Source organism: Crocuta crocuta, unplaced genomic scaffold (genome assembly GCF_008692635.1).
Source record: "Crocuta crocuta isolate KB4526 unplaced genomic scaffold, BGI_CrCroc_1.0 scaffold5, whole genome shotgun sequence".
Classification (NCBI taxonomy): domain Eukaryota; kingdom Metazoa; phylum Chordata; class Mammalia; order Carnivora; family Hyaenidae; genus Crocuta; species Crocuta crocuta.
In genome coordinates this window covers 1,422,012-1,432,913 of record NW_027530500.1, presented here as the reverse complement: position 1 = coordinate 1,432,913, position 10,902 = coordinate 1,422,012, and the positions used below count along the sequence as shown (strand labels likewise).

At 47.2% G+C, this 10,902-nt stretch overlaps 1 protein-coding gene across 3 annotated transcripts in view; it reads right to left on the bottom strand.

The window, feature by feature from the left end:
* Nucleotides 1-3,317: 3,317 nt before the first annotated feature.
* The window catches only part of WDR33 (WD repeat domain 33), a 108,152-nt gene continuing 100,567 nt past the window's right edge, over nt 3,318-10,902 (bottom strand). For 2 of the 3 annotated variants that reach the window (XM_077766745.1, XM_077766746.1), the window contains exons 19-22: nt 7,627-7,793; nt 7,439-7,531; nt 6,343-6,558; nt 3,318-3,953 (exon numbers count right to left, since the gene is read on the bottom strand). In XM_077766745.1, the coding sequence (XP_077622871.1) occupies nt 3,724-3,953; nt 6,343-6,558; nt 7,439-7,531; nt 7,627-7,793 (706 nt within the window). In that variant the 3' untranslated portion in view covers nt 3,318-3,723. The remainder of the gene's footprint in view (nt 3,954-6,342; nt 6,559-7,438; nt 7,532-7,626; nt 7,794-10,902) is intronic. The other variant, XM_077766747.1, reaches the window with a different exon arrangement.

Sequence of the window (10,902 nt, the reverse complement as noted above, 5' to 3'; positions counted from 1 at the left end):
GGCCGGCGCTGCTCTACGCGGCCGCACTGGGCGCTACGCTGTACGCGGCGCTCGGGCTGCGCAGTACGTTGCTCACGGCTCTGGGCGCCTGCGTGCAGGTGGCCGCGCTGCTGGCCGTGCTCTTCGGTCTTCTGCCCAGGGGTGCGGTCACCGCGCTCCGTCTAGCGCTCGGGCGCTTGGGCCCGGGTGCCGGCCTCGCCAAGGCGCTGCCGGTCTGAGAAGCNCGGAGACGACGCGAAGCCCGGCCGCGGGACCCGCCGTCGGGAGACCACCGGGGGCCGGCCCCTGACGCGGCGCGGACGGAGCCGAGGACTGCGCCGGCCGCCTTCCACGTCGCGCCGGCGAGCGGCTGCTCCGTTGTTGTGCCGGCGAACCTGTCAACTTCTTCGAGCGGCTGTTCTGAAACTGGGACATGATCCGTTTCGGAAGCTCTTAGGTTTCGGCGTCTTCCGCACGACCGGGTAGCATGTGCTATGAAGTCGGGATGTTGTGGTTGATTAGGTGACGATGCTGTGAAACACTCATGGTAACTGGCTTTTGCGTTAACCAGGATCTTGGATTGAGCACAGTAAAAAAAAAAAAAAAAAAAAAAATGTAGGGCTCTTCAGTTTTAATTAGCTGCCCTTGTGACTTTTCTCAGACTTCTTTTGCTTGTTGTTTAAAAAATCCAGTGGTAGATTGTAGCAGTTTAGCTACAATATGCTGGTTTTCTTTGGCGCTTGAGGATTTCCTTTCCCTCATTCAATGAGTGGATTCTTAAGGGTATCGAATTAAACACTAAACTTAGCCACCAGGTTTTATTTAAGTAGTTAAGAAGGTTTACTTCGTTTTTTTGTTTTTAGTGAGATTGTAAATACGGTGCCTTACAAAATTAAAGGAAGATTGGTTTTGTATTAGAAATGAAAGCGACGGACCAAAAAGTAAATGTCTGCCACCAAAAGCATAACTTGTCAATGCTATGAGGTCTCTGGGCAGAACTGGGTGGGGACTCCTTCCAGACGAGAGACTTCTGCATCCAAAGTTCTGTATTTGACGGAAACCGTGGATTTCTACAAGTCCTAATTATCATTCCTAGTTTTATTATCTGCTTTTTTTAAAGTATAATTTATATTTTGTAGGCTGATTTTAATGCAGTGTAAGATGCTTTTCATGTCTGACAAGTTTCCTTTTAGGTTCAGCATTTCTTCTTGTCTTTGAGTTTACTGCATATTCTAACGCACTGCCAGAAAGTTCGGACTCCGTATTCTGAGGAGTCCAGAAAACGTGTTTTGTTAGTAGCTCTGTATTAACTAGAAAGTAAAAAAGTATTTGGAATTTTCAGATTCTGGATCAGTCGTTCTCAGTTCAGCCGGAATGTGGGGAGCGGTGACGCGGCACCCAGGCACCAGGGATTTTGCAGAGCTCCCCAGGTGACTCCCTGTTCGGCTGAGGTGGAGAACCACTGTTCCCTGCACTGGATTGCACGGTTTGAAAAGGATCAGTTTCTGGGGCCCGATTCCCCCGCGCCTCAACAGGTGTGTGGGCAGTAGTAGAGGGTTGCCTCAGTTCCGCCTCAGTATTTATATTCCTAGAGCCTAATCAGTGTCCTAAGCCCTGGCCCGGCTTCATGGGGGCTCCGCACCCCAGTATTCTGTAAGAATTGCTGCCTGGTTCCCCTTTCAGTAAACAGGGCTACTTACCTACCTCAAGAGGAACAAACGAGGGCGTTTGTAGTAAAAGCACATGCACTATTTCTAGAGAGAGACTTCTTTTTGTAACTGGAAAAAACTGTGCCATTGGCTGCTCCTTCCATCCCCCGATTAAATCTCTGTTCTGAGGTCTCAGTTTCTCTAGAATTTGCACGGCTGAAGATTTGACAGTGTTTAGCCCACTTTTATGTTGATGCTGTTATGTGGTTTTTTAAAATTGTTTTTCCAGCATTTTCTCAAGAATTCAAACACTGAAAATCTAGCGTTTATAAAATTCAAAGCACAATGCCTTGTATGTGATATTTTAAAATTTCTTAAGTATTCAATAAACTACAGTGTAAAGATTTCAGTTTTTCCTAAAGGAACTCTTTCTCAAAACGTGATCTGGTTATCTGTTTGCTGAGGTGCCGTACGTACTGTTGAAAACCGAAGCCTGAAATGTTAGGAGGGTAAAGTTCTTACCACATGAATCTCAGACAGAAGTTCTCCATACGGGTTTGCTCCTGGATCCCATTTCAGCTTATCAGAATTTGATTACAGCTTCTTTTTAAGCTGTGCCAATGGAGAGCAAATCAAGAATACCTCACAAACTTGAAGCATTCTTGAGCCTCCTAATCATGTGTTTACAGTGACGTGGTGATAAATTGTTTTTATATCTCAAAACAAAGTGAAAATTACTCACTTGTAGTCTCTGGGTTCCAGCACCCTGAAGAGCAGTGTGTGCGCACAAGTAACTTACCTTTTGCCCTGTTTTACATTAACAGGGAACCAGTTAAGAGGTTTTTGTGTCTGTCCAGCTGTGCCAGCATCCCTTGTCTAGGCCACTGCAGAGACTTCAGCACCCTGAACGGGCCAGGTAAACTGGTCTCCGGTAGCACATTGAAGCGGGCAAAGTAATTAATAAGATGTGAGGGGGGCCACAGGACTATCCTTTGAATAACAGTTTTCTTATAAAAACAAAGTGTCAGTAGAGAAAACACGGGCTTATCAAACTGAACTTTTGGCTTCCAATCTAAATCGGGCTAAATGTTAACATTTATTTAAAGCTAAAGGAATTTGCTGTGGATGAGAACTTCGTGGCTTTAAGCTAGAACTTTCGTCTGCCTTAAACACTGGTAGGAGAGAAAGGTTTGCAAAATTGTTTAGGAGATGTTTGGTCTATTCCTTTTCAACTGAATCTGTGGCATGATGGACAGTAATCAGAAGGGTACAGGTAGGTTATTTCTGGCTTACATCAGGTTCCTCTCATCGGAACAGAGACTTTGGGTCTAAGTGTGATTACCAGGACATGCACCCACGGGAGAGCCCCTCCTTGCACAGCCAGCAGACTATTTTCTTCAGAGTATAATTTTCCACCTGCCAGAGCATGGGGTAGCTAAGGCTTTGAATCTACTTCAGACTGTGTTAGAGTTTCAAAGTATTTCTCACTCTATTACAAAAATAAGTGACAGAATGGGTAGACAAGAATCCAAGACAGAGTTCACAGATGAAGTTAACTTCGATGGCTTAGAGGTACCCATCAAGTGTGCTCACAGATACAAGCAGGAACTGTATACCCTCAGCAGACTGGATGCAATGGAAACGAAGGGTTTCCTTAAGGCAAGCACTTCACAACCGGTTTTCTGTTAATTCTTGCGTAAATCACATTCTGTATTCATACAAAAACAACTTAATGTTTTTTTCTCTGACAAACTGTACATATAGAAACAAATTCCCAATTGGACATGAACTTAAAGTTGTGGAGGTGCTCCATGTCTCGTGACACTTAAAAAAAAAAAAAGATTCCAGCTTTTCTCTTCACAAAACAGCGGGAGTTAGGGCAGTGAGGGTGGACAGGACAGAACGGGGCCGGCTACTCTGGGCAGCCAGCAGCAGTCTCTTCGTCTTGAAGACCTCATTAGGGACTCCTGGGATTCAGCGCCCCAGAGAAAGTTCAGGGCTGCATGGTGCAGGCTTCCTTTTGTTTCTCTTGGTAAGTCCACAAGAAGTTCTTAAATACTGTCCAGAGAGGCCTTGGGGTACTCAGCCGCAACTCCTACCGACCCCTTCCACCGCCCCTTGAAGCTCCTCGCCTTGGCGGACCAGAGTTCATGTTACTCCCTCTACCCCAGTTACTGCCACTCCGGCCCCCTCTGGAGGGAGTGCCACTGCCCGGAGGGCCCCCGAAAGGTTCGTCTCTGTGGTAGCCGTCATGGTGATCTCCATCCAAAGAGCTGGAACGCCCAGATTTTGGCACTCTCTGGGAAGGTCCTGGACCCCCTCGGCCTGAAATGAGACAAATGATTTCACATGTCACTTTTTTTTTTTTTTAATATCCGAGACTGGGAATCAGTAACTCCTGGTACAAACTTTTAGTGATGACAGTGGAACACTCTGGGTCTTTAAAACCAAGTTCTGAGGACATCAGCAGTAGCATTCAGAGTGTCAGAAGTCGTGCCTCCACCCTTAGTCACCACTGTCACATTCCCAGCCAGCTTGTGGCCATGCTCCTCACAACCACACATGCTCACCAAGGCTGTGTGACGGAGATAAACGTGGAGGACCTCAGGGAGACCCAGACCACACTGGGCCATGTCTCTAGCAAGTGTATCTTCTTCACTCTCTTTTACCACCAGGGGTTATTCTATTCTGGGAGAACACTTGAAAAGCAACCAAAAACTCTGGAAGCAACTAAGAAATACAAACTGTTGGGGCACTTGGGTGGCTCAGTTGGTTAGGCATCCAACTTCAGCTCAGGTCATGATCTCGCAGTTTGTGGGTTCGAGCCCCGCATTGGGCTCTGTGCTGACAGCTAGCTCGGAGCCTGGAGCCTATTTCGGATTCTGTCTCTCCCTCTCTAACCCTCCCCTGTTCACGCTGTCTCTCTCTCTCTCTCAGAAATAAATAAAACATTAAAAAAAAGGAATACAAACTGTTGATGTTAATTACAATGTGTTTACTAAAGTATTTCTTTAAAAATGAGCAATTTCAGAAGAAAAAAAAAACTTAGCTTTTAGAATTATTTCTCCCAAGGATAGGTTTTTCAATTTTTTTTTAATGTTTGTTTATTTTTTGAGAGAGACAGCATGAGTGGGGAAGTGGAGACACAGAATCTGAAGCGGACTCCAGGCTCTGAGCTGTCAGCCCAGAGCCCAACACCGGGCTCAAACTCAAAAACCATGAGATGATGACCTGAGCATAGTCAGACACTTAACTGACTGAGCCACCCAGGTGCCCCACTCCCAGGGATAGTTTTCTCTGTTCCAGACTTGGACACAAAAACCTGTTAGGTATATTAAAATTCCGACTTAAAAAAAGTTTTTTCTCAGCTGAATTTGGTCATATTTCCCATAATGGGCACTACTATAAGAAGACTATTGCCAACTTTATTTTGTCTTAATTTTTTTTTTTAATTTTTAATGTTTATTTATTTTTGAAAGAGCTCAATCAGGAGAAAGGCAGAGAGAGAGGGAGACACAGAAACCGAAGCAGGCTCCAGGCTCTGAGCTGTCGGCACAGAGCCCCATGTGGGGCTTGAACCCACAAACCGTGAGATCATGACCTGAGCCGAAGTCAGACTCTTAACCGACTGAGCCACCCATGTGCCTCTTTTTTGTCTTAAAAGTTTGAATGGAATGTGAATCTAGGTAAAACGAAGTGGTTAGGAAAGCTAGCCAAAGGGAAAATATTGGCTTCCTTTCCTACAAAGTGCAGCCCAGACCCACCTGAAGGTGACTGGGCAGAGAAGATGTCAGCTAGGAAGTCACTTCCACACTAGCCATGTGGCCTTGGCTAGGGACCTACAGGTGTCCTAAGTGCCCATACTGACCAGCAAAAAAATGAGTGCTTACGTGGGAGATCTACCACTGACATGAAGTAGCTTCTGGGGGTTTTGCTTTGAGAAGAACCACCGAAATCAAAAAGCACAACTTTGTAAAGAGACTGTAACTATGAGGCAGGTTAACTGGGCTTACTTTCTAGCAGCCTCCAAACTACCACATATGCAGGGGCCCAGCCTAACCTGAGACCGCATGGTGGCCACTGCTTCTGGCTAAAAGTGCTACCTCTAAAATAAAGTTCCAGAGTTTCAAGCTGTAGCAAAAATCTACTGCCCCCCTGAAAACAACCCGTTCCAGACCATATTCCTCAAAGTCTTTGTGACTCTGGGCATCAGCAGTTCCTCCCAGACCCAGAAAACACAGAAGCTGTGAGCAGACCATCATTCCTGCCACCAAGGAAAGCCTTGAGGGCCGGGAACGGCCAGTAGCGACCAGCACATCTGCCAACGAGAGCATGAGCCCCCTGCACCCACCCTACTCTGGAACACCCTGACAAAGAGCAGGAATGGAACCCTGAACCCTGAAGGAACCAGGGAGGGGAACTCTGGGAAGCACGTGAAGGAGGCTAATGCAGAGGCTGAGCTTGCAATCACCTGAGTGAGGACTCGCACTGACTCTGGTGTGAGCCTGAACAAGCTATATTTGTACCACATTTGGGAACATCTGCCTTTACAGCCTAAGCCTAGGGGAGAAGGGAAGAGGGACCCACAGTAGCCTGTCCGGAACAGATAGAACAGGAACCCAGGGATGGAGCTGGCCAATGGTCCCCATGGCCTTTTTGACAGAGCTGCGGCACCCACAGTTACTGGAACTGTTTACCACTGGCCTCCACTTACCTTTGCCTCCTCGATCATCAGATGGACCCCCTGGGGCTTCCATTTCTCTGTGGTCTGAGGTCCCTGGCCCATCATGCCAGGGACGCTTTCGGGGTGGCAGGGATGCCATGTCCATGCCCTGGAGAGAAGAAGACCGTTCTCTGCTAGCTGGGGAATGACCGTCATGAGGGGGATGATCAGGGCGAGGAGCATCACGGAAATGTTCATGACCTGGCCCTAAAACAGGAAACACAGGCTCAGAATATGACAATCTTCTATCACAGTGCGACCAAAAGCAGGTGGAAATTATACTGTTTACTACCAACTTGAGAACCAATACTCATCCAAGCAAGAAAGATATGCTGAACACCCACCTAGGCCAGGTCTAAGTCACATCATGAGTACATGAAAAAAGCTGAAGATTAGAAATGAACATACCTCTTAAAATAAGAGACAGGTAGGGTCCAGAAAAGTGGTTCTCAGACTTTTTATAGTCTCAGGATGTCTTTATACTCTTAAAAATTACTGAGATTTAACTTATGAGACAATATTTCATATTTGCCATACTAGCAATTAAAGCTGAGAAAACTTTAATTCATGTAACTATATTTTCTGAAAACAAAGCCACTTCGTGAAAAGAATGGTAATGTCTTCTGTTTAGACAAATCCCCCTGACATCTGGCTCAGAAGAAGAAAGGTGGATTTTCTCAGCTGTTTCTGCACTCAATCTATGGCGATGAAATGCTGCTGCCCAAAGGGTCTGAAGACAATCCGTCTTCCCACGGAGATGTGAGTCAGAAAAGCAAGGGGCTGGGGCACCTGGGGGGCTCAGTCAGTGAGGTGTCTGACTCTTGGCTTCGGCTCAGGTCATGATCTCACGGTTCGTGAGTTTGAGCCCTGCGGCAGGCTCTATGCTGACAGCGCAGAGCCTGCTTGGGATCTGGTCTCCCTCTCTCTCTACCCCTCCCCCCACTTGCTCTCTCTCTCTCAAAATAAATAAGTAAACATTTAAAAAAAAAAAAAAAAGGACCTGGTGAGCCCTCCAAAGTCCCTGGACTGCACCCTGTGAGCTGCAGGGCTTGGATCACCAGAAGCCGCAGCGGCACTCCCTCCTTACCTGGCTCTCTATTTCCATCCCAGGAGTCTGGTTTCCGTCCTCCTTCAAAGCGAGGGAACTCATCAGGGGTGGGGAGTAAACCCTTCCTTCCTCCTACACATGGGAACAACACAACACCACACTCACAGACCATTTCGGGTGTGTCCCTGACGGCGAAGTGTAGCCCGGCACCGTCAGCACACACTCACCTCGCGGGGTGCCCCGACCTCGACCTCGGAGATCTCTTCCTCGAGCCGCTTCGTCAGAAGCATCAAAATTCTCCTCTGGACCAAAGTCTTCAGGACCAGGAAAGCCGTCCCTGCCTCGGGGCGGGGCCCGGCCTTCATGTCTTGGGGGTGCTCCTCTTCTAAAGCTGCTGGGGAAAAGCAGCAGGATGAACCCCCACAGCTCTTGAGTTCATGTTTCACAGAAACATAATAGTGTAAGAAACTATGCTATTCATGTTAAATAGAAGGAAAGCAAAATAAAATTACGTGTTTTTTTAAGTACAGATTTTATAATCCAAATAGTAAAGGCAAAAAAGAGAAAGAAAACAGTGTTATGATCATGTTCTCCAGAAGCTTTTAGGAGTAACAATAGCAGTGAATAAATTTTAAGGGCTAATAATCACGCCAAGTGCTTTCATTTTCAGATTTCATTTCATATCATTCCATTTTATCCTCAGCACCACGTTATTAACCCATTCTACCCATAAGTACACTGAGGCACAGAGAGGTAAAGTCATTTATTGAAAAACAGACAGTAAGTGCTGGAACTTGAATTCAGCCAGTCATGACCCCAGCTCATGCTCTTTACCACTGCCTCCCCAGTATTTTTCATTATCAGTTACAATCAGAAAAGGGGGGGCACAGATTTATGACTGCCAACTGTACCAGACTCATTTGGGAACATTTGCTCTCCCGTCTGCCCTAGCCCACAGCCTCTATGCATGGCTGGCCATGAACTTCACCCGCGGCCCCACTCCACAGCTGACTGCTGTACAGACAGGCACTTGGCTTGCGGGCAGCCCACACACTGGCTAGCAGGCAGCCTGGAGCCCTGGCTCGTGGGTGAGCTGGCTGTCCCTCAGGATTCTGGACTGGAGGCCGAGCTGGTCAAGAGTGCTGCTGAAGCATGGCCCTTATGAGAGACTGTCCTGGCCCGAGGAGGCCTGCGGGGAGCAGAGAAGGGGCCCGGGCGTGCAGAGAGAGGCCTCGGGGCTGGGGAGCGGGTCAGGAGCAAGGGCACAGGGCACGGTCTGCACGGGCAGCCAGGCCTCCCGCTTCTTCTTCAGTCTCCACTCAGTTATCTTTCACTCCAATGCTTCACTTTGCAAAACTTCAAACCGAAAACAAAGTTAAAAGAACAGAACAACAAACACCCACGTGTCCTTCACCTAGACCAGTTATTTTGTTTTGTTTTTTTTAGATTAATCAGTTCTTAACACAGCCACATGGCCTTTATCTTCTCTCTCCATCTACTTACACATCCGCTTTCTAAGCCATTTCAAATTCAGTTGCCAACAGCATGACCCTCATCCCTGACACCTCAATATGTCTCTTCCAAGTACAAGGTCTTTCTCCTACAGAGTGATACTACTATCACTTGAATAACAAGGATTATTATTTAATACAGTCCAATTCCAATTTCTCCAATTGTCCTCAAAATGTCCTTTATAGTTGTTTTTAAATACAGATTTCAAATCCTGATCACAGACTGTTATTTAGTGGCCCTGTCTCTGGTCTACCTTAGGACTTTCCTACATTTGATCTTTCATGACCCCAGCAATCTTGAAGAATTCATCCATGTATAACAAGGCACCTGGGTGGATCAATTGGTTGAGTGTCTAACTCTTGATTTCAGCTCAGGTCATGATCTCATGGTTCATGAGATCCAGCCCCATGTCAGGCTCTGCACTGAACATGGAGTTTGCTTAAAATTCTCTCCACCCCACCGCTCTGCCCCTTGGGGCACCTGGATGGCTCAGTCGATTAAGCAAGAGTCCAACTGTGGCTCAGGCCATGATCTCACGGTTCCTGAGTTTGAGCCCCACATTGGGCTCTCTGCTGTCAGCGCAGAGCCTGCTTCGGGCCCTCTGTCCCCTTCTCTCTCTGATCTCCCCCACCGGCACTCACAGGTGCATGTACTCACTCACTCTCTCTGAAAAATTAATAAACATTTAAAAAAAAATTCTCTCTCTCTCTCCCTCCCTCTGCCCCTCTCGACTCAAACACATGCTCTCTCTAAATTAAATTTAAAAAATTTTTTTAAATCCATCTAGGTAATTTTATAGAATGTACCACAATTTAAATTTATCTATTTCCTCATGATTAGACTCAAGTTAAACCTTTCTGGCAAAACTGCTTCTACCTTCTTGGTGATGCCAGGTTGTCTGCCTGTTTATGAGGAAAAGCGGTGTGCTGACTTCACCGCTGCAATTGCACACTTTCCTTCACAATTATGTAATCTGTGGGGTGATCTATACAGGGTTTTTCTGTAAAAAGAGCTTTTCTTTTTCCACTCCACCACTCCAGCTACCTTTTTAATAACTGTTGGTCCTGAGGACCTTGATAACCCATGCTCCTGCAACCAAAGAGGGTGTGCCCAGGATACTGGCTGAAATAACAACTAAAGTAAAAGTGGAGCTGGCCAAAAGGAGAGGAATGGAGCAGGAAAATTGCAGCAGGGGGCGCTACCTCCCTGGGACAGAGTCAGGGAGAATCCCCACCCCCACCCCCACACAGCACAGGGCACCATTATAGGCACCATTACAAGAATCTCTTCCCCAGTTACGAAAAGACAGCGAGCCTTTAATGTGTCCTCATTAGAAAGTAGCTCCAGTTAAGGACTAAACGTGCCCTCCGTAAAACTTGTACGCCAAAGCCCAAATCCCCAGCGGGATGGTATCTGGTGGTGGGCCTGTGATTAGAGGAGGTCATGGGGGTGGGAACCATGTGATAGGATCAGTGCCCGGGTAGGAAGAGACACCAGCCAGGGCTAGCTCTCTCTCTACCAGGCAAGGACACAGGGAGAAGGTGGCTGGCTGCCTTCAAGCCAGGGAGAGAAGTCTCACCAAAAACCCACCCTGCTGGACTTTGATCTATGACTTCAAGCCTCCAGAACTGTGAGAAAACACTCGTGTTATTTAAGCTTCTCCCTCATGGTACCTGGTTATGGCAGTACGAGCTGACGGGCACATCCCCTCTCAAATATCTCTCCCTATCTGACAGATTCATTTATTGAACAGTTACTGAGCACCTATGCTGCGTCACCACTACTGCTCTGGGTCCTGAGGCCACAGAGGTACAGAAACAAAAGTCGCTGCCTGGGGGAAGTGGTCATGTTCCTGGGAGAAACACTACTAAGAAATAAACACATCACTTCATGTCAAGCAGTGGTAAGTGCTGTGAAGAAACAGGAAGCAGGATGAAGGAACTGGGATGGGAGGAGGAGGGATCTGACTGGAGAGCCACAAACGTCTGCAG